Source organism: Eubalaena glacialis, chromosome 2 (genome assembly GCF_028564815.1).
Source record: "Eubalaena glacialis isolate mEubGla1 chromosome 2, mEubGla1.1.hap2.+ XY, whole genome shotgun sequence".
Classification (NCBI taxonomy): Eukaryota; Metazoa; Chordata; class Mammalia; order Artiodactyla; family Balaenidae; genus Eubalaena; species Eubalaena glacialis.
Genome location: NC_083717.1, coordinates 68794829 through 68821389, shown reverse-complemented (window position 1 = coordinate 68821389; position 26561 = coordinate 68794829). Strand labels below are relative to the sequence as shown.

Below are 26561 nucleotides of genomic sequence, written 5' to 3'. Positions count from 1 at the left end.
AGATAGACAAGATGAAAAGACAGAGGGCTATGCACCAGATGAAGGAACAAGATAAAACCCCAGAAAAACAACTAAATGAAGTGGAGATAGGCAGCCTTCCAGAAAAAGAATTCAGAATAATGATACTGAAGATGATCCAGGACCTCGGAAAAAGAATGGAGGCAAAGATCGAGAAGATGCAAGAAATGTTTAACAAAGACCTAGAAGAATTAAAGAACAAACAAACAGAGATGAACAATACAATAACTGAAATGAAAAATACACTAGAAGGAATCAATAGCAGAATAACTGAGGCAGAAAACGGATAAGTGACCTGGAAGACAGAATGGTGGAATTCACTGCCGCAGAACAGAATAAAGAAAAAAGAATGAAAAGAAATGAAGACAGCCTAAGAGACCTCTGGGAAAACATTAAACGCAACAACATTCGCATCATAGGGGTCCCAGAAGGAGAAGAGAGAGAGAAAGGACCTGAGAAAATATTTGAAGAGATTACAGTAGAAAAATTCCCTAAAATGGGAAAGGAAATAGTCACCCAAGTCCAGGAAGTGCAGAGAGGCCCATACAGGATAAACCCAAGGAGAAATATGCCGAGACACATAGTAATCAAATTGACAAAAATTAAAGACAAAGAAAAATTATTGAAAGCAACAAGGGAAAAACGACAAAAAACATACAAGTGAACTCCCATTAGGTTAACAGCTGATTTCTCAGCAGAAACTCTACAAGCCAGAAGGGAGTGGCATGACATATTTAAAGTGATGAAAGGGAAGAACCTACAACCTAGATTACTCTACCCGGCAAGGATCTCATTCAGATTCGACAGAGAAATCAAAAGCTTTACAGACAAGCAAAAGCTAAGAGAATTCAGCACCACCAAACCAGCTCTACAACAAATGCTAAAGGAACTCTCTAAGTGGGAAACACAAGAGAAGAAAAGGACCTACAAAAACAAACCCATAACAATTAAGAAAATGGTAATAGGAACATACATATCGATAATTACCTTAAACGTGAATGGATTAAATGCTCCAACCAAAAGACACAGGTTCACTGAATGGATACAAAAACAAGACCCATATATATGCTGTCTACAAGAGACCCACTTCAGACCTAAGGACACATACAGACTGAAAGTGAGGGGATGAAAAAGATATTCCATGCAAATCGAAATCAAAAGAAAGCTGGAGTAGCAATACTCATAGCAGATAAAATAGACTTTAAAATAAAGAATGTTACAGGAGACAAGGAAGGACACTACATAATGATCAAGGGATCAATCCAAGAAGATATAACAATTATAGATATATATGGACCCAACATAGGAGCACCTCAATACATAAGGCAACTGCTAACAGCTCTAAAAGAGGAAATCGACAGTAACACAATAACAGTGGGGGACTTTAACACCTCACTTACACCAATGGACAGATCATCCAAACAGAAAATTAATAAGGAAACACAAGCTTTAAATGACACACTAGACCAGATAGATTTAATTGATATTTATAGGACATTCCATCCAAAAAACAGCAGATTACACTTTCTTCTCAAGTGCGCACGGAACATTCTCCAGGATAGATCACATCTTGGGTCACAAATCAAGCCTCAGTAAGTTTAAGAAAATTGAAATCATATCAAGCATCTTTTCTGACCACAACGCTATGAGATTAGAAATCAATTACAGGGAAAAAAACATTAAAAATACAAACACATGGAGGCTAAACAATACACTACTAAATAACCAAGATATCACTGAAGAAATCAAAGAGGAAATAAAAAAATACCTAGAGACAAATGACAACGAAAACACGATGACCCAAAACCTATGGAATGCAACAAAAGCAGCTCTAAGAGGGAAGTTTATAGCAATACAAGCCTACCTCAAGAAACAAGAAAAATGTCAAATAAACAATCTAAGCTTACACATAAAGGAACTAGAGAAAGAAGAATAAACAAAACCCAAAGTTAGCAGAAGGAAAGAAATCATAGAGATCAGAGCAGAAATAAATGAAATAGAATCAAAGAAAACAATAGCAAAGATCAATAAAACTAAAAGCTGGTTCTTTGAGAAGATAAACAAAATTGATAAACCTTTAGCCAGACTCATCAAGAAAAAGAGGGAGAGGACTCAAATCAATAAAATTAGAAATGAAAAAGGAGAAGTTACAATGGGCACCGCAGAAATACAAAGCATCCTAAGAGACTACTATAAGCAACTCTACGCCAATAAAATGGACAACCTGGAAGAAATGGACAAATTCTTAGAAAGGTATAACCTTTCAAAACTGAACCAGGAAGAAATAGAAAATATGAACAGACCAATCACAAGTCCTCTAAGATCCTCTAAGATCAAGAACAAGACAAGGATGTCTACTGTCACCACTATTATTCAACATAGTTTTGGAAGTCCTAGCCATGGCAATCAAAGAAAAGAAATAAAAGGAATACAAATTGGAAAAGAAGAAGTAAAACTGTCACTGTTTGCAGATGACATGATACTACACATAGAGAATCCTAAAGATGCCACCAGAAAACTACTAGAGCTAATCAATGAATTTGGTAAAGTTGCAGGATACAAAATTAATGCACAGAAATCTCTTGCATTCCTATACACTAATGATGAAAAATCTGAAAGAGAAATTAAGGAAACACTCCCATTTACCATTGCAACAAAAAGAATAAAATACCTAGGAATAAACCTACCTAGGGAGACAAAAGACCTGTATGCAGAAAACTATAAGACACTGATGAAAGAAATTAAAGATGATACCAAAAGATGGAGAGATATAGCATGTTCTTGGATTGGAAGACTCAATATTGTGAAAATGACTATACTACCCAAAGCAATCTACAGATTCAATGCAATCCCTATCAAATTACCAATGGCATTTTTTACAGAACTAGAACAAAAAATCTTAAAATTGGTATGGAGACACAAAAGACCCTGAATAGCCAAGGCAGTCTTGAGGGAAAAAAACGGAGCTGGAGGAATCAGACTCCCTGACTTCAGACTATACTACAAAGCTACAGTCATCAAGACAATATGGTACTGGCACAAAAACAGAAACATAGATCAATGGAACAAGATAGAAAGCCCAGAGATAAACCCACGCACCTATGGTCAACTAATCTATGACAAAGGAGGCAAGCATATACAATGGAGAAAAGACAGTCTCTTCAATAAGTGGTGCTGGGAAAACTGGACAGTTACATGTAAAAGAATGAAATTAAAACACTCTGTAACACCATACACAAAAATAAACTCAAAATGGATTAAAGACCTAAATGTAAGGCCAGACACTATAAAACTCTTAGAGGAAAAGACAGGAAGAACACTCTTTGACATAAATCACAGCAAGATCTTTTTTGATCCACCTCCTAGAGTAATGGAAATAAAAACAGAAATAAACAAATGGGACCTAATGAAACTTCAAAGCTTTTGCACAGCAAAGGAAACCATAAACAAGATGAAAAGACAACCCTCAGAATGGGAGAAAATATTTGCAAATGAATCAAGGGACAAAGGATTGATCTCCAAAATATATAAACAGCTCATGCAGCTCAATATTAAAGAAACAAACAACCCAATCTAAAAATGGGCAGAAGACCTAAATAGACATTTCTCCAAAGAAGACATACAGATGGCCAAGAAGCACATGAAAAGCTGCTCAACATCACTAATTATTAGAGAAATGCAAATCAAAACTACAGTGGGGTATCACCTCACACCACTTAGAATGGGCATCATCAGAAAATCTACAAACAACAAATGCTGGAGAGGGTGTGGAGAAAAGGGAACCCTCTTGCACTGTTGGTGGGAACATAAATTGATACAGCCACTATGGAGAACAGTATGGAGGTTCCTTAAAAAACTAAAAATAGAATTACCATATGATCCAGCAATCCCACTACTGGGCATATACCCAGAGAAAACCATAATTCAAAAAGACACATGCACCCCAATGTTCATTGCAGCACTATTTACAATAGCCAGGTCATGGAAGCAACCTAAATGCCCATCGACAGATGAATGGATAAAGAAGAGTGGTACATATATACAATGGAATATTACTCAGCCATAAAAAGGAACGAAATTGAGTCATTTGTTGAGACGTGGATGGATCTAGAGACTGTCATACAGAGTGAAGTAAGTCAGAAAGAGAAAAACAAGTATCGTATATTAACGCATGTATGTGGAACCTAGAAAGATGGTACAGATGAGCTGGTTTGCAGGGCAGAAGTTGAGACACAGATGTAGAGAACAGACGTATGGACACCAAGGGGGGAAAACCACGGTGGGGTGGGGATGGTGGTGTGCTGAATTGGGCCATTGGGATTGACATGTATACACCGATGTGTATAAAACTGATGACTAATAAGAACCTGCAGTATAAACAAACAAACAAACAAACAAAACAACTAATACTAAACTTTCATTGGGTTATTTGTATGGAAATACGTTAATATTAATGTTTCAGACATTACGTGAAATTTCTAAAAATCTTATATGTTCTGGTATAATGTTATAAGTCATAATTCTAGTTATTACTTTAAAATGTATATCTCAGAAATAGCTAACAACAAAAAAAAGAACCTGGTGTATAAAAAAATAAATAAAATAAAATTCAAAAAAAAATTTTTGAGTTCAATAAAAAAAGAAAGAGGAAAAACAAATATTGTATATTAATGCATATATGTGGAACCTAGATAAATGGTACAGATGAAGCGGTTTGCAGGGCAGAAATTGAGACACAGATGTAGAGAACAAATGTATGGACACCAAGGGGGGAAAGTGGTGGGATGAACTGGGAGATTGGGATTGACATATATACACTAATATGTATAAAATGGATAACTAATAAGAACCTGGTGTATAAAAAAATAAATAAAATAAAAGCCAAATACCTTCTCTATCCACTGGAAAAAAAAAGTAGATTGTAAAAGCTATTAAGAAAACATTAAATACCTATGATAAACCATGATGGAAAAGAACATGAAAAAGAATATATATATGTAAAACTGAGTCACTTTGCTGTACAGCCAAAATTAAACACAACATTGTAAATCAACTATACTTCAATAAAATTTTTTTAAAAAGAGAAAAAAAAAAGCAACCCAATAACATAATGGACAAAAGGTTTGAACAGACATTTTACCAAAGAACATAAATGAATGGTAAATAGATACATGAAAGTATGTTTAACATCATTAATCACTAGGGAAATAGAAATTAAAGCAAGTCTTAATAAATTTAAGACAACTGAAATCACACCAAGGTTCTTTTCCAAACACAATGGTATGAAAGTAGAAATCAATTGCAAGAGAAAAACTGGAAAATTCATAAATATATGCAGATTAAACAACAGGCTCCAGAACAACCAATGGGTGAAAGAAGAAATCAAAAGGGAAATTTTAAAAAATCGTGAGACAAATGGAAACACACCATACCAAAGCTTATGGGATGCAAAAAAAGGAGTTCTAAGACAGAAGTTTATAGCAATAAATACCAACATTAAGAAAAAAGAAAAATCGGAAATGAACAACCCAACTTTACACTAAGAACAAACTAAGCCAAAAGATACAGGAAGGAAATAACAAAGACCAGAGTGGAAAGAAATGAAATAGAGACTAGAAAGACAAGGGAGACTATCAATGAAAAATGAGTTGTTTTTGGAAAGATAAACAAATATACAAACCTCTAGCTAGACTAAAAAAAGAAGACTCAAATAAATAAAAGCAGAAATGAAAGAGGAGACATTACAACACAGAAATACTAAGGATCATAAGAAACAACTATGAATAATTATATGCCAAAAAATTAGACAACCTAGAAGAAATGGATAAATTCCTGGAAACATAAATCTACCAAGTCTGAATCATGAAAAAACAGAAAATCTGAACAGACCAATTACTAGCAAGGAGATTGAACCAGTAATCAAAAACCTCTCAACAAAGAAAAGTCCAGGACCAGATGAGTTTACTGGTGAATTCCACCAAGCATTGAAAGAAAAATTAATAGCAATTCTTCTCAAATTCTTCCAAAAAGTAAAGTAAGAGGGAACACTTCCAAACTCATTTACCCTCATACCAAAGCCAGACCAGGACACCACAAGAAAAGAAAATAACAGGCCAATATTCCCGGTGAACATAGATGCAAAAATCCTCAAGAAAATATGAGCAAACTGAATTCAACAGCACATTAAAAGGATCACACACCATAATCAAGTAGGATTTATCCCTGAGATGCAAGGATGGTTCAACATATGCAAATCAATAAATGTGAAACACCGCATTAACAAAACAAAGGATAAAAATCATATGATCATCTCAGTAGCTGCAGAAAAAGCATTTGAAAATTCAACATCCTTTCATGATAAAAACTCTCAAAAAATTGGTATAGAAGAAACATACTTCAACATAATAAACACCATATATGACAGACCACAGCTAACATTATACTCAAAAGTTAACGGCTAAAAGCTTTTCCTCTAAGATCAGGAATAAGACAAGGATGCCCAGTCTTGCCACTTTTATTCAACATAGTTGTGGAAGTCCTAGCCAGAGAAATTAGGCAAGAAAAAGAAATAACAGGCATCTAAATCAGAAAGGAAGAAGTAAAACTGTCTCTGCAGATAACATAATATATACAGAAAACCCTAAAGTCACTACCAAAAAATGGTTAAAACTAATCAATGAATTCAGTAAAGTTGCAGTATACAAAAATCACTATACAAAAATCAGTTGCATTTTTATACACTAACAACTATCAGAAAGAGAAATTAAGAAAACAGTCCCATTTACAATAGCACCAAAAACAATAATGTACTTAAGAATAAGTTTAACAAAGGAGGTGAAAGATCTGTGCACTGAAAACTGTAAAACACTGATGAAAGCAGTTGAAGACACAAATAAATGGAAAGCTATTCTGTGTTCATGGACTGGAAGAATTAGTATTGTTAAAATGGTCATACTGCCCAAAGCAATCTGCAGATTCAATGCAATCCCTATTAAAATCCCAATAGCATTTTTCACAGAAATAGAAAAAGTAATCCTAATATTCATATAGAACCACAAGAGACACCAAATAGTGAAAATAATCTTGAGAAAGAAGAACAAAACTGGAGGCATCACATTTCCTGATTCCAAACGATATTACAAAGCTATAGTAACCAAAACAGCATGGTATTGGCATAAAAACAGACACATAGATCTATGGAACCAAATAGAGAGCCCAGAAATAAACTCATGCTTTTATGGCCAATTAATTTTTGCAAAGAATTCAATAATATACAATGGGGAAAGGTTAATCTCTTCAATAAATAGTGTTGGGAAAACTAGACAGCCACGTTAAAAAGAATAAAAGTGGGCCCTTATCTCATACCATACACAAAAATCGACTCAAAATGCATTAAAGACTTGAACATTAGACCTGAAACCATAAAACTCCTAAGGAAAAAGCATAGAGGATAAGCTCTTGGAAATGATTTTTTTTTTTTTTTGGATTTGACACCAAAAGCAAAGGCAACCAATGCAAAAATAAACAAGTTAGGCTACATCAAATTTAAAAGCTTCTGCACAGCAAAGGAAATCATCAACAAAATGAAAAGGCAACCTGTGGAATGGGATAAAATATATGCAAATCACATATCCAATGAAGGGCTAATACACAAAATATACAAGAAACTCATACAACTCAATAGCAAAAAAACAACTCAAATTTTTTAATGGGCAAAGGACCTGAATAGACATTTTTCAAAAAAGACAAACAAATCCAACAGGGACATGAAAAGGTGATCAATGTCATAATCATCAGGGAAATGCAAATGAAAACAACAATGAAATATCACCTCACACCTGTTTGAGGATATGGAGAAAAGGGAATCAGTGTACACTGTTGGCAGGAATATAAACTGGTAAAGCCACTATGGAAAACAATATGGAGTTTTCTCAATAACTTAAGAATAGAACCACCACATGATTCAGCAATTTCGCTTCTGGGTATATATCCAAAGGAAACGAAGTCATTATCTCCAAAGATATCTGTACTCCCATGTTCACTGCAGCATTATTCACAGTAGCCAAGGTATAGACACAAATTAAGTGTCATATGTTTATAATGGGATATTATTCAGTCTTAAAAAAGAAGGAAATTCTGCCATTTGGACAACATGGGTGAATCTGGAGGGTATTAATGCTAACTGAAATAAGCCCGACAGAGAAAGACAAATACCACATGGTATAGCTTATATGTGGAATCTAAAAAAAAAAAAAAGTCAAACTCATAGAAACACTGAGTAGAAAAATGGTTGCCAGGGTTTGAGGGGTGGGGGAAATAGGGAGAGGTTGGTAAAAGGGTACAAACTTTCAGCTACAAGATGAATAATGTCTGAGGAGCTAATGCATAACATGATGACTATAGTTGATAACACTGTATTGTATAATTGAAATTTGCTAAGAGAGTAGAAAAATGTTCTCACTAATAAAAAAAATAAAACCATGAGATGACGGATGTGTTAATTAACTAGATGGGGGAATCCTTTCAAATATATATATATATCAAATATATCGTCACAATGTACACTTTAAATATCTTACAATTTCATTTGTCAATTATTCTTCAATAAAGCTGTAATTTTAAAAAAGGGAAGGAACAAATAAATAATATGAAAATGCAAAAAGGCAGAAACTACAGACAGGTAGAATTTTTAAAAAACATAATATGGTAACTTAATGCCAATACATTTTTAAAAACAAAATGAAAAATTTCCTAGAAAAATCTAAATTACCAAAGTTAACTAAAGAAAAAATAGAAAACTTAAAGAAAACAATACCATTAGATAATTTGATTTGGTAGTCAAAAATATCTGTCTTACACAGGGACATGTGCACACATGCACACACACACAAATATACCAAACAAAAAGGGCCTCAGGTCTTTTATAGGGAAGTTTTACCAACTTTAAAGGATCAGGTAATTCTTCTATTAAACTGTTCCATAGTAAAAGAAAAGAAGGAACGCTTACCAACTGATCTTATGATGCTACTGGGGTACCAAAACTGGATGAGGACAGTGCAAGAAAAAAAATACATAAATCAATCTCAGGAACATAAAGGTAAACATTCTAAATAAAAGTTAGCAGTATGTTTTTTACATTCATCATGATCAAGGAAGAATGTGAGGAAGATTCAACATTAGAACCATCTAACAATATAATTCGCCACATTAACAGATTAAAAAAGAAAAAACCCTGTGATCATCTCAATACATACTAAAATTTAAAAATCATACAATGCAATTCAACATTAATAATAAGAAAAAACTTCTGGGCAGAGTAGAAGTAGAAGAGAATTTTCTGAACCTGATTATTGTCTTCAACCAAAACCCCAAAGCAAACAATGTTCTTAGTAGGGCAACTTTAGAAATATTCTATTTCCTCATTAAAAGCAGAGACAGTTGAGGGATGACCACTACTGCCATCATTACTACTGCCATCACTATTGAACATTGTTCCTGAGGCCCTTGCACATGCAGTAAGACAGAGCACAGTATAGAGAGAATAAGGAGGGGGAGAGAGGGGTACCAGTCAGGAATGTATGTGACTGCAAATATCAGAAACCCTAACTACCTCATGGTTTAAACAATGAGGAGTTCATTTATCTCATAAGGAATCAGGAAGTAGGGAGTCTAGTGCTGATGATGCTGATACACAGAGTTAGAACGTGTCTCTGCTTTTACCTTCTTTAGCATGTTTCATTTCATCCTCATGCTTGCTAACTCACAGCTCTAAGATGACTCCTGCAGATGTGGGCCTTAACATACACACTCCAGGCAGAAAGAGGGAAAAATAGTGGCACCAATCTCTTCCCAGAAGCCCCGGGTTGGACTTCACTTCTCACTGATCACATGGCCACTGTTAGGTACAAGAAAGGCTGAGAAAGTGAATGTCCAGGGATAAGAGTAGGATTAGGATTAGGATTTGGGACACACTTATACTAAATACTTAGGATGATAAATTATGCTTGGTTTAATCCATTCATGAAATTCTGGTCTAATCCATTCATGGATATTAAATATATTTAATATCTAGGGCATACTTATACTACAATGTTACTTGTTGTTTGTCTAAAGTTTAAATTTCACTGTGTGCCCTTTAAAATTTTTTTTTTTTTTTTGCTAAATCTGGAAACCCTAGAAGCTGGGGATGTTATTACCCTGAAAAAATTGAGGTTCTAAAATCAGCAAGGAAGAAGGGGGGATGGCTTTTTGGGAGGCACATGCCAATAACTACCACAGAAACATACAAATTTCTCTAGAAAGACAAGATTTTTTTCCCTGACATTGACACTGGCAAAATTTATCCAACAGATTTTTCCAGAAGGTTAACTGAGTAGCAAAACAGGCAGTGCCTTAGGATGTAGACACATTCTTTAAATGCATGTGTCCCATAAAATCCAAGGCTACATGAAGTTATAAATTTAATGATAGAATTTCTGCAGGTAACTAAGAAAAACCTCAAAAAAATTTTTTTAGAGATACCATTAACTGGATTATCCATGTGAAATTACAAATCTTTTAGATCTTCATTCTACCAAATTTCACTGAAATTTTAATAAATTCCTTTAAAAATCATGCCCACTTCTCAGCTGCTATTTTGTTTCATCATGGGAATTTAACCATAAATCTCATTTGTCTGCAGGAACCTGAAAGTTAAACAAAAAGTGTACTGAGCTTGCAGATAATAGGAATAACAGGCTTTACAGGTTAATCTGTGGATTCACAGTAGCCTGGGTATACGGTGTGAACTGACCTTCAAAGTAGGAGAGCCAGGTTCAAGTGGACAGTGGGGTAGGACATCACAGAAGTCAAGGCAAAAACTTGTAGGATGAAAATGGAGTCTTCACACACTACAGCTGTCCCTCGGTATCCTCAGGGGATTGTTTCCAGTACCCCCAGTGGATACTCAAATCTGCGGATGCTCGAGTCCCTCCTACAGTATGGCATTGCACAGTTGGCCCTCTGTATTCCCGGGTTCTGCATCTGTGGATTCAACCAACCGCGGATGGAAATTGGTTGAATCTGCGGATGCAGAATCCATGGATACAGAGGACCGACTGTATAGCCAATTGCCCAGCCTTAGGGAAGTTGGTGGGCAGTCTCGCAGTCCTGGAGGATCGCTGGAAGAGAGGGAAACCAGGAAGGTGGTAAAACGGGGTTGGTCCAATGCAACAAAGGTCTTTTGTGGAGGTGATTTTTTTGTGCTAAGACTCTGGACTTCCCGCTACTTTTAAAGAGATGGCTGAAGATACTCCTTGCAGCCCACTTGAGGCAATGTGAGAGAACTGAGTCCTCAAAGCGGAATTCTAAATCGTATACTGATGTGTTGTATTTAATGAATATCGGTCAGTTCTTTCTAACATTGTTGTTAGAGAACTGACAGAAAAGGGGTGGACTAAGGAAGTGAGTTGAAAGAAGCCTCACTTCTTTGACTGAATTAACTATTTAAATAAATTATTTGTTCTCTTTCTTAGAAAGAGTAGGGTAAGGATTTTTCTCTCCTGAGAATGTCAGATTTGAGCTTTTCTGTAAAGGGCAGTTGGGTTTGCTGCCAGGCAACAGGAGAGATTCCATTTCTCTTCCAAGCATTGTCTAGCACGTAGGCTTACACCCCACGGACTAGATGTGTTCTCCAAAAGTTGTTGCTTATAGATTTAATTAATTTCAAAAATAATATTTCTTGTGTTTTTCACTTGTTTTATTTACCCAAAGCCATTTTAATTCTTTAGAATTTTCTTTTTAAATGACTATACATTAGAATAGTCCATCTTATATAGTTATATTTATTTACCTTTTAAGGGAACTTGGGAATACGGCTATTTAAAGAAATCTTATAGCGAAACATTTTATAAGACAAAGATAACTCTCTAAATTGCTTGCTTTTAAAATCTGCCTTTTCCTCTAGGAAATTTGCATAAGGGGAGCTGACCTTATGTTCTGATGGAACTGTTGCCCTTCCAAGCTCTTTGCTTTCCTTTTGAAGTCAATTATCACAAATGTTTCATTGAATTGATACAAGAACGACTGGTAGTGAACAGTGAATGGGTGACAGAGCCATCTGACTTTCAAGGTGCAAACCCAGTAGCATCAACCCAATGAATCAGTCTCTCTTTCTGGAAGAGGTAACATTGCACCACTTCCATCCACAGCCCCTTTCGCTACACCCCAGAGAACACAATCGATTCCAGCGGAAGTGAAGAATCCCTCTCTCAGGAAACAAAGATCAAAGGTATTCATATTGCTAACTAACGAAAGAAAATTGTTCTGATTTACAATATTCTCAGTGAGATTTTTGGTAATACGCACATGTTATCGAGTTGTACCTTTCACATAGAAATAAATACTATTTCAGCTGCTGCTGGAATGCATTTGATTTTAAAAGGGAAGATTGTTATGCAGGTAAACTCTACCATGACAATATCAGTAGGATCTAAAAAATTCCATCATGTTGCATTATTTCGAGATTAACTAAATGACTGAGTCAATCTCTACTGCTAGCTGGTCAAGGGCCCAGGAGTCCGTAATACAAAACTATTGCTTTATATTCAAATTTGTGTTGCATAGGGTATGCTATTGTGAGGTTTCATTTATCTTTAAGCATAGGATAATAAAGCAAGTTCCCCAATTTTGTACAGATACCTTAATGCGGAAGGGAAAGGAAATCTGTATTCTCTAACATTAGGACCTCACAGTACAACATGCTCAACCTTACGGAGATTTTCCTGGTTTAAAGGTGCTGGACTTTTGTAGCTTGCTTTCTTATGTTTACGAGCCACAGACAGACGAGTAATAACTGAGACTTTTCACCACAGAAGGAGACAGCTGGCAGTGTTTTTTGTTCTGGGCTTACCCTATGTGGTCATGTTTACAGCTGCTCCCATTTTTTTAAAAAAAAAGAAAGGAAGAAAGAAAGAGAAATTGAAGAGTGGCACAGAAGAAATTAATCCTACTATGTCTGCATAGTAAACGGTTACCTGTTCTTTCCAGACCTTCATCTTTTAATGCCCACATCTTCCTCAAGATGTTTTCACTGTATTTGCAGCACTGGTGGGCTGTTTCCCCTTAAGAGATTTCCAAGCTCTTTATGTAGCAGTATGTCATGTGACACCCCAGTTGTCATGGCAAATATTTGTGTTTCATGAAAAACATGGGTTAAAAAAAATCAATGTAAATGGCCAAATCCCAAGACAGACAGGCCTTCAGGCTAGTGTTTGGCCTGCACCATGATTGTTTCAGATTCAGCTGTTTAACAGGCTGTGCGAAGGCCATGGGCTAATGTGCATAATGGGAACAGGCAGGCGCACCTGTTTCGATTCTCACCGTGTTCGAGCTCTCAGGTTCCACAGTTTATAGGTAACAGATCTACAGGTAATATAAATATGACTGTGTTTTAGCCAGTAAGTGGTCTATCTCAAAAAAAAATTACTTTAAATAATGACATTTCCTGAGTGCTAATTAACCCTGCCTTTAACCTCTTCCCTATTGACTTCATGAAGCTTTCCCCTACTGCTAAAAGCAGTAATATTTGAAGACTTCCCCGTGGTCCCGAATTAGTACATTTCTGAATTCACTCTTCAACGGTAAATGAAATTATTCATAGACTCTGTGGAAAGTGTCCTAGCATGGAAGTTAAAAGGCTAAGAGAAAGACTGTGATATGCCTGGACTCACGATAAACCCAGAACAGAGCTTGGATCAGTCCCCACCACCGGGCAGTGTGGTGCCACATGGAGAAACCCTTTTTTGCAAATACTTCTCTGCCTGTCCCCTAGAAGTGGGACTTGGCATCTGATTATAGTTGTTTTTGAAAATGTTTACTTTGTCAAACTCTTTCTTCAAAGCAAACAGGGCCCTTGGCAAGCAGAGCATCACTGTCTGGGGTGGGAAAGGTCTTTCTGATTATTAGCTCCAGCCTGCCTGGAAAGAGGGAACAGGTTGGCCCAGAGGGGGAAGCTGGGGAAGTGGGGGGAGGGGGGGGGAGACTCTGTGCCTTCTATTTGTTTTGTAAAATTGCCCATGAGAGTCATTTTGATTTAAACTGTGTCTGTTCTTCATTGTAGGGGAAAGGCAGAAAGTCAAGAGAATATCATGATAGGAAGGTCTGTAATTTGTGTGACTAGTTGAAATTTGGGGTTTGTCACCTGATGTCCCTTCTGTTTGCTTCAGGGCAAAAGTACGGGAGGCAGGTTTGACAGCTGGAGACGACAACAAAAGTTCTTTCGCTCTTCTTTTATAAAAGAAATTAAATCATGTTTTCAGAAAAGAAAACATGGTTCATTTAAAGTGGAAAACCCTTTTTTCCCCCCTTTGTTGGGACTGAATTATTTCTCAGACTGCAGCCCAAAAAAGTTATTCAGCATACTCAAAATTTTTCTGAATCACATCAGTCTTCAACCTCTATCTAAGATTTTCATCTTTTAAAAGTACACTTAGAAAGAATAAAACATGAAAACAAAACTCAGTTGTCCTCCAGCATGTACTTACATGTGTGCGTGGGGTGTGCGTGTGTGTTTATACACATGCACACATGCATACTACATCCATGATGTAATAGGTAAGGGTGTGGGATTTAGAGTTAAGCTGACTAAAAGACATAAGGTAACCAAAAAGTTGGAAAAATAAAATAGTTCCCACAATGGCAAGTACATGCCAGTGAGGAGCATTCCGTAAGGCCATGCATGTGTAATAAAAGTTCTGAACATCCAACTAGTAAGCAACAGAGCAAGAAAAGAGCTGGATTTTCCTCTTACTAATAAGGGAACTTTGAGCAAGTCACTTAAATTCTCTGTGCCCCACTTGCCTCCTCTGAGAAATGGGGATGATACCTCCTTTCTCTAGGGTGGCTGTGAGGGTTAGAGGCTTTAACGTGTGTGAAAGTGCTTTGGAACAATAAAGTGCTTGTTTCATAATTCACTAGTCTATTTTTAAGAGCATCTTCTAGGCCTCCCTCTCTTGGTGATCTTCTCAGTAAGAATTTCATAGGGAGCTTAGTCACCCCTTTTCAAGGAAAAAGAGACCACCTTTTGGGTCTCCTTATACTCCTACAGAGCTGAGAGCAGACAGGGCTGTATTTATAGCAATGACTGCATATAGTCGTTCTGAAACTAGACAGAAGGGTGCTCCTGGATAAACAAATCAATGCAATTCGATCCCCTAGCTTTCCTTGACTTCTTGCTGTGAGATAATTGTGAGCTTGCTCCTGCACCTTAAAATTAGGATGCGCTTTAAGAATACTAAGGCATTATCTATCTGGAATATTTCTAACAGCTAATGTTGATTGAGCATGTTCTTAGAACATGGCACTAAGCATCTTCCACACCCACTGAATGCTCACAGCAGCCCTAGAACCTTTGTACTGTCATTGTCCCCAGGCCCACACAGCTGGTAAAGAGGTGCAGAGGCTCCAGAATTTGTGCCCCCTCCACATATCAGGTTATGAAGTCTTCCTCATGGGCTGGTTTTCCAGATATTACTACTACTACTACTATTACTATCAGCAGCTAACATGCATGTTCCTAACACTTTACAGGGAACATCTCACTTCATTTTTACAACATCTCTATGTAGTAGGTACTATTATTATTCCCATTATACTGGGAGGACCTGCATACAGGGAGGTGAAGGTCATCCAACTAGTAAGTGACAGAGCCAGAATGAACTGCATGACTGTCAGAGCCCCAAAGCATTAGACATTTTTTTTAAATCTCAATAATTTTTGATGGAAATCTTTCTAAAAGATGTATCTCTGCCTCCCTAATATAATTTTAACATTTTCTCTATTCAGTATTATATATGCATATATCCAGTTTCCGGTGTTTTTTGTTTGTTTCCTTCAGTATCAGGACAGTAGTTGTCACCTTTGCTCTCATGTCTACTTTTATTGGCTCTGAATTTAACAGCCTTTTCTGTGTCTTCTAGATCATTTAACCAAGTACATCTTGTTGAATAAGTTTGAGTCAATCAGGTTCTGCATAAGGATCCAAGGAATAAAATAATAAACCATAGTAGAGTTTGTAGTAGTTATTTCAAGAAATCCAAAAAAAATCCTAGGTCTTTATTTTTTGGAATCTAGTTCAAAGGTTTGAAGTTGCTAAAACTGCCTCTCTTAACAAATAAATCTTTTTATTATTTTAACAACTATGTCTATGGGACGTGAGAGTCCAGGTTAAATTCATGAGTGTGTTTGCTTCTGGGAATGATGGAGGGAGAGGAATGAGCTAAAAAGAAATATAGAGAGGACTTCAATTGTACCTAATGTTTTGTTTCTTTCATTTAAACACATACATAAATATATGAATAAATATATTTTAAATGTATGTTATAAATAATAATTATAAATATATAAAATGTACTATAGTTTTAAACTATTAAAAATTTAAATATATGTATTTTTGTCTTCTTTGCATCATATGTATATACATATATATATATATCATATATCTCTATTATATATATTCTGTGTTATCTAACATTAGGACCTCACAGTACAACATAATTCATCCTTATGGAGATCCTCCTGATTTAAAGCTACTGGACTTTTGTAGTTCACTCTCTTGAGTTTATGAGCCACAGATACATATATATCTCAAAGAAGACAAAAGATTAACATGTGTCCATGGTAGATTTTTTAATTATTCTCTATACTTTTCTGTATTCTAGAGACTTTTTCCAAATTAATGAAAAAAAAATAAAAGAAAATCCTATTTCTCAAGTCATACCTCTGTTGTAAAATTTCCTTTGGTGTAGAAAGATTAGGTTTGGGTGAAAACATTTTAATGTCAAATGTGGGGTCTTGCTTCTCTTAGTCATTTTGTTATATTGTTACTTTCTTTAGTATTTTCCCAACATATCAATATATTCTTAATTTTCTTTTAGAAAACTGTGATTATTTTACAGGTAAGTCAGCTGAACTATTTTAATCAGGTAACAAGTGTGACAGTGAACATATCAGTGCCCCATCCAGTCTCCTTTCCCCCTATCTGTATAAAGAGGAGATTAGACCAGGTCATTGTTTTTAAGGAGCTTCCACATCCCCTATGACACTCACCCTGACGCCCCCAGGAAAAGGAGAAAAGCAGAAGCTCCCAGTAGGTGGGGCTTTAGGCCTCTCACCCACAGCAGCTGTGTTAACTGTTTTACCTCTTTAACATCAAATTATGTTGTTTTTGAACAAAGTGTTCCAGGCTTAAAAATACATACTTTGAAAACCACTAAGTGATCTCTAGCAGCAGTTTCGACTTTGACTTGTCACGTCTATTGGGGGAAGAAGCCTACTTCTTGAAGAGTATACAGTGCCTTCCTGGTTGGCTTTGTGCTTCCATCACAAGCTGGTCTCCTTTCTTGTCTTGGCCTAAAGGGTTAAAGAGAGTGAGGTATGTACTTTGACAAGCATTAGCACTCAAAACCTGGAGGTACAAGATGAGATTCAAAAGGAAGTCCAAGGCTAATTTTGTCTTTTAGACTCACTTTCCATCATGAGACCTCATTTAATTTACCAACTTAAAGGAAGAAGAGGAAAAAAAATCTGAAAACAGAAGAAAAACTGTGGCATCTTTTAAAGCCATTTTCTGTTTTCTCTAATTCATTAGAAATTGTCAGCCTTACCTATGCATTTTTGGCGTGAAACTTTCAAAGTGAATTAAAACTAAACAGTTTTATTTGCAAAACAATTTTTCTTGCAAGATATCATTGACAAGAAAAATTTTTATAAAATTATTTTTACTTCATAGCATCATCTAACTACATTTTTTTTAACATTTTGAAATTTATTTATTTATTTTTGATTATGTTGGGTCTTCGTTGCTGCGCGTGGGCTTTCTCTAGTTGCGGTGAGCAGGGGCTACTCTTCGTTGCTGTGCACAGGCTTCTCATTGTGGTGGCTTCTCTTGTTGTGGAGCACAGGCTCTAGGCATGCAGACTTCAGTAGTTGTGGCTCGGGGGCTCAGTAGTTGTGGCACACAGGCTTAACTGCTCCATGGCATGTGGCGTCTTCCCAGACCAGGGCTCGAACCCGTGTCCCCTGCATTGGCAGGCGGATTTTTAACCACTGCGCCACCGAGGAAATCCCTAATTGTACATTTTCATTGCATGTGATTAATAATTTTATTGGGTTGATCAAAAAGTTCATTTTATTTTTTCTGTAAGGTGGCTCTAGTAGCACTCAGTTGTCTTTAACTTCATTTGAAACAATTTTGTTAGATTGTATTGTGGCAGCTGTCATATCAGCATGCATTTAAAAGAAAACTTATCAAAATTGGTGAATTTTTGTGTAGCCATTTTAATATTGAAGATGGAAGAGGAAAAGTAACATTTTCAGCATATTATGCTTTATTATTTCAAGAAAGGTAAAAATGCAACTGAAACGCAAAAAAAGATTTTTGCAGTGTATGGAGAAGGTGTTGTGACTGATCGAACGTGTCAAAAGTGGTTTGTGAAGTTTCATGCTGGAGATTTCTCGCTGGACGATGCTCCACGGTTGGGGGGTAGACCAGTTGGAGTTGATAGCGATCAAATCGAGAATTAATTGAGAACAATCAACGTTATACCACGCAGGAGATAGCCGACATACTCAAAGTATCCAAATCAAGCGCTGAAAATCATTTGCATCAGCTTGGTTATGTTCATCACTTTGATGTTTGGATTCCACATAAGTTAAGCAAAAAAAACCTTGACCATATTCCGCATGTGATTATCTACTTAAACTTAACGAAAACCTTCCATTTTTAAAACAAATTGTGATGGATGATGAAAAGTGGATACTGTACCATAATATGGAATGGAAGAGATTGTGGGGCAAGCGAGATGAACCACCACCAACCACACCAAAGGCTGGTCTTCATCCAAGGAAGGTGATGTTGTGTATATGGTGGGATTGGAAGGGAGTCCTCTATTATGAGCTCCTTCCGGAAAACCAAACCATTCATTCCAACAAGTACTGTTCCCAATTAGACCAACTGAAAGCAGCACTCAATGAAAAGCGTCTGGAATAGTCAACAGAAAATGCATAATCTACCATCAGGATAACGCAAGACCGCATGTTTCTTTGATGACCAGACAAAAACTGTTACAGCTTGGCTGGGAAGTTCTGATTCATCCGCCATATTCACCAGACATTGCACCTTCAGATTTCCATTTATTTCGGTCTTTACAAAATTCTCTTAATGGAAAAATTTTCAATTCCCTGGAAGACTGTAAAAGGCACCTGGAACAGTTCTTTGCTCAAAAAGATAAAAATTTTTGGGAAAATGGAATTATGAAGTTGCCTGAAAAATGCAGAAGGTGGTGGAATGAAAGGGTGATTACGTTGCTCAATAAAGTTCTTGGTGAAAACGAAAAATGTGTCTATTTTTACTTAAAAACTGAAGGCACTTTTTGGCCAACCCAATATATATATACACCAGAAAAAAGGTTATCAATAAGCCACAAGATAATTTTTATTTTTTTGCTGTGTCCCTTTCATTTATCAAATTATGACCTGATCATCCATAGATGAACTAGAAAGTTCAGAAGGAGAAGAAAATTTCAGAAAGGAGAAAAAAATGCCTAGATATGCAAGAAGAATTTTTTCCATAATACCCTTTGGCATTATTTAAACTTTGGCATGTCCCTTTGTTGATATCATACTGTATATTCAACTGTCATTTTACTCTTTTCACCTAACAGCTTATCATAAGCCTTTACATATATGGTTTGAAACTCTTTATAAAACATTTTTAATGCCTATGTAATATTCTGTCTTGACAATATACCACAATTTTCTTAGCCATTATCCTGTTGACATTAAATTATAAATGTCAAATTATTAATAAGTATTATAATTATTAGTAAATAAGTAAATAATTTCCAGTTTTTCTCTGTTATAAATAAAACTGCCATGAACGTCTTTCAACTTTGTACATAAATCTTTGTATTTAGGCTAAATCTTAGCAATAGAACTCTTTGGTCAAAGGGTATGGACATTTTCAGATCCAAGTAACCAAACTTTCTATTAGTGCTCCAAAACTGAAGCTATGAGTTTACGAATAATTTGTATGATCATAGAACAGCATTGAGCTGTAAATGCAGCCCAAGTGGCTATGAGCCTAAATTTTACTATTCACTCATTCATTCATTCATTCAACTAATCTTTATTGACCTCTGACGGTGGGCCAGGCAGTGTACCAGGCACTGGGGATACAGCAGTGAACAAAACAAATCAAGTTTTTGCCTTCTTGGGATTTATATTCTAGTAAGGGAGGCAGAAAGTTGTTTATTTTAATATTATGTGAGGAAGTGATAAGTGCTATGAGTTAAAATAAAGCAGACTATATATGTAGGTATAGAGAGTGTGACAAGGTGGGGTATTATAAGAATTCTGCAAGTGTTCAGTGATCTGTGACCAACGAACTTGCTGTACACCCATTTTTCCTAAAGAAAATTGTCATGTCAAGCTTTACTTTGGTGATGATAGAGGTCCTTCTCAAGGCTTGCTCTTTTTCCTTTACCTGTAGAGAAAATGATAATGTGTCTTTTCTCAGGAAACTAGGAATCCAGGCTGCTTTTGATTCCCATCCTTATCAGGTACATATATCCCCAGCACGTGCTACTCATCAATCATAATTGTCCCAATTGGCCCTTAACTATGTCACATTCTCACAGAGAATAATAGAAGGGTAGCAGAAAAGAGGAAATCAATGCAGCAGTGAAATGAAATGTGTCTCTAGAAAAGGAAGTTTTACATTTGACTGAAAATATACTCCCTCTCTTTAAAAAATCTTCCTGATTTTGTTCTGTTTGATCTTCAACCAGAATTGGATCCGTTGAGTGTTTTTGTTCCAAAAGAATGCAAACAGGGATGGGGATTTTTTTCTCCTCAGGAAGTGTTTCAGAGTTCAGGAAAACTCATTTAAATAAAGATACCTTTCAAAACAACTGCAGAAATTATCCCTAGAAGATTGCTGCTGATATGAGTTGCCTTTACAGTCAACGCAATGAGTTCTCTATTTTTGTTTTTTATTCTCTTTATAAAGGTTAAGGGCTCTGACTCTCACTTTTAACTGACCCTTAAGGGTTATGCAGTTTGTATGTCCTACAGACTGAGAGCTGTTCTGCTGATTTGCAGACCCTAAAATACTGGACTATCCCTCTTTAGGGTTCTCTCCCCATGACCATCTTTACACAGAGTTGGTGCAGGCAGCTATTCCTCTATTGTAGTTTGTAAGTTGCAAGAAAGAGTTTCCTATATAAAAAATAGAAAAGGAAAAAAAATCCCTGGGTGTCTTTCATGGTACATGAAGTGAAGCTATTGGAGATGTTTGCCTTTGATGTGATGGCCTGACTAGCTCCAGGAGCTTATTAAACACAGATACTACTGCAGAGGTAACACTTTAAGTCAGAGAGACATAGGGTGTCAAAATTAGAAGTGCCCTGATGTAAACTGAAACCCCATGGGAGAAGTGACTTCCCAAGGCCACAGAGGAAGGTGGTGACAACCTAGATCCCAGGTCTTCTTCAAATCCATCACTTTTCCACCACACCATGGTTCTCTGGCATGTTCACAGGGGTTAGTTTAACAGACTGCTTTTCAAATAAGAAAGGAACAGCAAGTCAAGGCCAGGTTGACTTTGATGAAGGAGATGGCAAACGGAAGGCTGAGAAGGAGAGCACAGCTTGGTAACGGGCCATATAGGATGTTTTGGACAGTTAGGGCTGTGGGCATTGGTGGGATGGGAGCAGGGAATAGCAACTAGCTGTTTGATCTTTGGTAAGTCACTTAACCTCTCTGAGCCTCAGTTTCCTCATCTATGGTAATAATCACATTGACTGGAAGTAAGGCAGTGCAAAATTCTTTACACATATTCCGATCTTCACAACTTTATAGGGACCTCTCATTTTTACAGATGAGAAACATTTAGTTTCAGAAAGGATGTTGTCTTAGTCCGCTCAGGCTGCCGTAACGAAATACTATAGACTGTGTGGCTTAAACAAACATTTAATTCTCACAGTTCTGGAGGCTGGTAGTCCAAGGTCAGGATGCCCGTATGGTTGGGTCCTGGTAGAGCCCTCTTTCTGGTTTGCAAATGGCCGCCTTCTTGCTGTATCTTCACATGGTAGAGAAAGAGATCATCCCTCTTTTGTTTGCTCTTATAAGGGCACTAGTCTCATTATGAAGGCTCCACCCTCATGTCCTAATTTCCTCTCAAAGGCCCCATCTCTGGGGACTAAGGCTTCAACATATGACTCTTGTGGGGACACAAACATTCAGTCTATAGCAGATGGTAAGCTGCCCAAGAATACATAGCACATCGTGGCAGAGCTTGGACTTGATCCCAGGTTAGTCAGACTTCAAGGCCAAGGCTCATTTCCCTGGACCCATAATATCCTATTTGAGTTAAAAGTGAGGTCAGTGACCTTCAAGATCCTTCATGCTCTAAAATTCAGCACTATGATTATGCTGAATCCCTGAACCCTGATTAGGTCAGCTATTGTCCCTGAATATTATATATATCTTTCAAACAAATCTAACAAGCTGAGGTCTTTTTTTTTTTTTTAATAACTTTGTTGTTTTTTTAAAAATTAATTAATTAATTTATTTATTTTTGGCTGTGTTGGATCTTCGTTTCTGTGTGAGGGCTTTCTCTAGTTGTGGCAAGCGGGGGCCACTCTTCATCGCGGTGCGCGGGCCTCTCACTATCGCAGCCTCTCTTGTTGCTGAGCACAGGCTCCAGACGCGCAGGCTCAGTAGTTGTGGCTCACGGGCCTAGTTGCTCCGCGGCATGTGGGATCTTCCCAGACCAGGGCTCAAACCCGTGTCCCCTGCATTAGCAGGCAGATTCTCAACCACTGCGCCACCAGGGAAGCCCCAAGCAGAGGTCTTGATGTCTGTTCTGTACAAAGCTTAACACATTGTGGACCCTCAGCAAATATTAAAGAACAGGACAGACAAATGGCATCCCTGGTCTTCAGGGAGTAATGAATTCTCCATCTTTGAGAGTCACTCCACTCATACTCTGAACTAAGCTCTCTCTTAGAGCCATAATGGCAGGAAGAAACATTCTTTTTCACACAATGGAATTGCTTAGGTTAATTACTAGTGGATATGTTTGGGTGTTTGAGAAACTGAACATCGGCTTATAGATTCAGAAGCGATTTAGTCTATCCTTCTAGGCAAATCATTCTCTAAAGATGATATCCTTGTTGGATTATCCCAAATATTTGACCATTTACCACCAGGAGATCTCGTTTATATCCAATTTAGAGACCCTCGGCTACAATTTAATCCCACATCCACATGCTATCCACATATTTGAAAAGAACATTTTTCATAAATACATTCAGCTTAGATTTAAATACATGCTTTTTTTTCTGGATTTTTTCTTTGCAGCAGTTATGTCTGAATTTTATTTTATTTTATTTTTATTATTTTTGGCTGCATTGGGTCTTCGTTGCTGCGCGCGGGCTTTCTCTAGTTGCGGGGAGCGGGGGCTACTCTTTCTTGCGGTGCACGGGCTTCTCATTGCGGTGGCTTCTCTTGTTGCGGAGCACGGGCTCTAGGCACATGGGCTTCAGTAGCTTTGGCACACAGGCTCAGTAGTTGTGGCTCGCGGGCTCTAGAATGCAGGCTCAGTAGTTGTGGCGCACGGGCTTAGTTGCTCCACGACATGTGGGATCTTCCTGGACCAGGGCTCGAACCCGTGTCCCCTGCATTGGCAGGTGGATTCTTAACCACTCTGCCACCAGGGGAGCCCTATGTCTGAATTTTAGAAGCTAATACTGGGCCTGTTTTTGCTTCACATCTGTGACTTACCTATGTAATCATCATCCTGCCTTTCGTATTAGACTTAGAATTTTTCCTAAATAACTGCTCCAGAAACTCTCAAAGTTACCTAATTAGTGATTACACTTTGCAAATGAAGAAGAGCATTTCCCAGCTAGTTGACTCAGTTAGTTAGAACAGGATGCTAATAATTAGGCCATGACCACAGGTTTGGGCTCTGTGTGGGCCAATTAGTAAGTGCACGCATCTCACAAAGGTGTGGCAGGTGTCCCAAAAAGGACCAGGTGAGAATGCGGATGGCACAACAGACAGCCATCCCCACTAGAAGGAAACAGTGTGGCTATTGAGTCAGTAACACTGCATTAGGAGTACAGCACATCTTAAAAGAGAAGTGGGGGAAAGAGAATGGGAAGAAGGGAGAAAGGAGAGAAAAAGAGAAGGAAAGGAAGAAAGAAAGGAAGGAGGGAGGGAGGGAGTAGGTGAGAGAGGCAGGGAGGAAGGAAGGGAGGAAGGAAAGGGAATGGAAGGGAAGGGAAGGGAGGAAGGCAACAAATAATTGTAGACAAGTTCATGGAGATAAATAGTAAAGGAAGAATAGCAGAAGGAACCAGAACCTGAAGCATGGCGTGACCTTTAATCAGGGCTCTTATTCCTAGCAGGCTGTGAAGCAGCTTTGTCTTTACCTGCTCAATGGATCTCACAATGCTGATGCACTGCTTTAATTTGAGAAGGCTTTCTCTTGAGAGACATGTCTTTTCTTGCTCTAAGTCTAAAGTGCTCCCAAGTGTGGCATCCTCCGTGACAGATGTACTACAGTTACGCTTTAGCTGACTCCAAACCCATAGTTTCCCCGTGCCTGAGTGGTCTATTTGATGTCCAAGAGTATTTTTCCTTTGAGAGCAGGTCTTTACTGGAATATCATCCAAGAAGGTAGGGAGGTGTAATCCCTTTGTTCTAAGACAGCCACTGTTCAATTCAGTAACCCCATTTCCACTGCACGGCTATTCTTTCAAAAGGTCTTAAATGCATTTGCTGTTGTATGTCAATGCCCTAGACCTACCCCCTGGAAGGGCACTGTCCAAGAGAGACTTAAGAGTCCTCTCCTTTCTAAACTTCTCCCCAAGATTGCTCCAATTCCACATGACTCTCCGTAAAGAAAAGAAATTTCAAAACTAGTTTAACGTTACCAAGGAGAGCAGATTCTCTGGCGAATCTCCTGTCCATAGCTGCACTTCTTATAGGAATCTCAGGGTCTTGTTGTCAGGATCAATCATGTGACTGGCAGGACCAGCCAGCTCCATACATGTCCATCTGTGATTATTTTGCATGTCTGTTTCTCACTGAGGAAGCACTGCCATTCTTCTCTGAATTCTAACCTTCCCACCATCTTCTTCTTGAAGGAAGGCAGAAACGAAGCCACAGGGCCATTGCTGTTGGAACATGTGCCCCTTGTCTTCTACCAGGAGCTCCAGCTCCTCCCGCCAGGGTTGATGTCTGCAGAAGGAGGCATTGCTTCTCTAACTCCCTCTTGCCTGTCCAAGAAGAAGAAATTTGTTTCCCTCTACCAAACAGTTTGCATTCTCTCTTGGAGCCTTGATTAGCTTAGAAAGGGCTAGAGTCTTGGAGAGAAGGCTTTCTCCATTGTTCTTATGCCTATAATGACTCTTAAAAGTATACAAAAGCTCCCTGCTATAAAAGTCTGCTTCTAAAGTTCAAGGAAATTACCCTTTTCAAACTTAACACTTGCTTTTCAGCGTTTTTACTTGAGATGACAGTCTAATTAATTATTCCACTGCCTGGAACCTAAGAAAAGAAAAAGAATAGGAAGGTGTTTTTTTTTTTTTCCCTTGTGTTTGCTTATTGTGCTTTTATTGTAAATATATCTCTTGGCTTGTTTTTCTCTTAGATAGCTTTCTACTTTGAATTTGTTCATTAATATCAGTTAACATCTGTTTAGTAAAGACAAAGCATGAACAATCTAACATAGTAATACTCAACACAGTGCTGTGGAACAATAGTCATTGATAAATTAACTGGGTCTTTTTTTTTCTTTGAGTTCTGTGAAAACTCTTCAAAATGCAAAGAGCAATATAATCCTGTAATCTGGTAAAGATGGGCTTATACACCTGAAAATGTTGATATATTGAAGACAATCTGTTCCTTAAATCCCTAAGCAAGAAACTATCAGCACTGATACCTGGTTGACTGAGGAGAAGGCAGGACCTGAAACATCTATGCCCCTCACCCCTCAGGCCATTAGAATCATTTAGACCATGGGGAAGAATGTCTATTTTTCTAGTGCCACAGGTTTCAATAATGAAATGTAGTAGTTTCACAGAGGACAGTGACACAACAAAATTTCCTTTTCCTTTTTTTTTAAAGGGGTATGTGTGACATATATTGCTGTTGTCATCCAAATCTCTTCTGATTTTATTTTTTAAGTAGCATTTATTCAGTTTTTTTATACAGAAAAGTATAAAGAAGTAAAAAACTGCCCAATCGTCCCATTCTTAGAGAACCCCTCTTGACATTTAAAAATAAAAGTAGTATGTTTTCATGACTTAAAAAACTCAATCAGTACAGATAGGAACAAAATGAAAAGCAAATGTTTCTTGGTTTTAATTGTGAGATTTCAGATTCTATCTGCCTGGGGACAGTTCCAGATATGTCCCTAAGAAGGGTCCAGATTTAAGAATAAAAGAAAATATGTCAAGAGAAACCTCAAAAGTGGCAAGGGTGATAACACACAA

The 26561-nt window shown here is 37.4% G+C and overlaps 1 protein-coding gene across 5 annotated transcripts in view; it reads left to right on the top strand.

Annotated features, from left to right (window-relative positions):
• IQCH (IQ motif containing H) overlaps nt 1-26561 on the top strand; it is a 207022-nt gene that overhangs the window by 81261 nt on the left and 99200 nt on the right. For all 5 annotated transcript variants that reach the window (XM_061181981.1, XM_061181984.1, XM_061181983.1 and 2 more), the window contains 2 exons: nt 12207-12286; nt 14117-14155. In XM_061181981.1, the coding sequence (XP_061037964.1) occupies nt 12207-12286; nt 14117-14155 (119 nt within the window). The remainder of the gene's footprint in view (nt 1-12206; nt 12287-14116; nt 14156-26561) is intronic.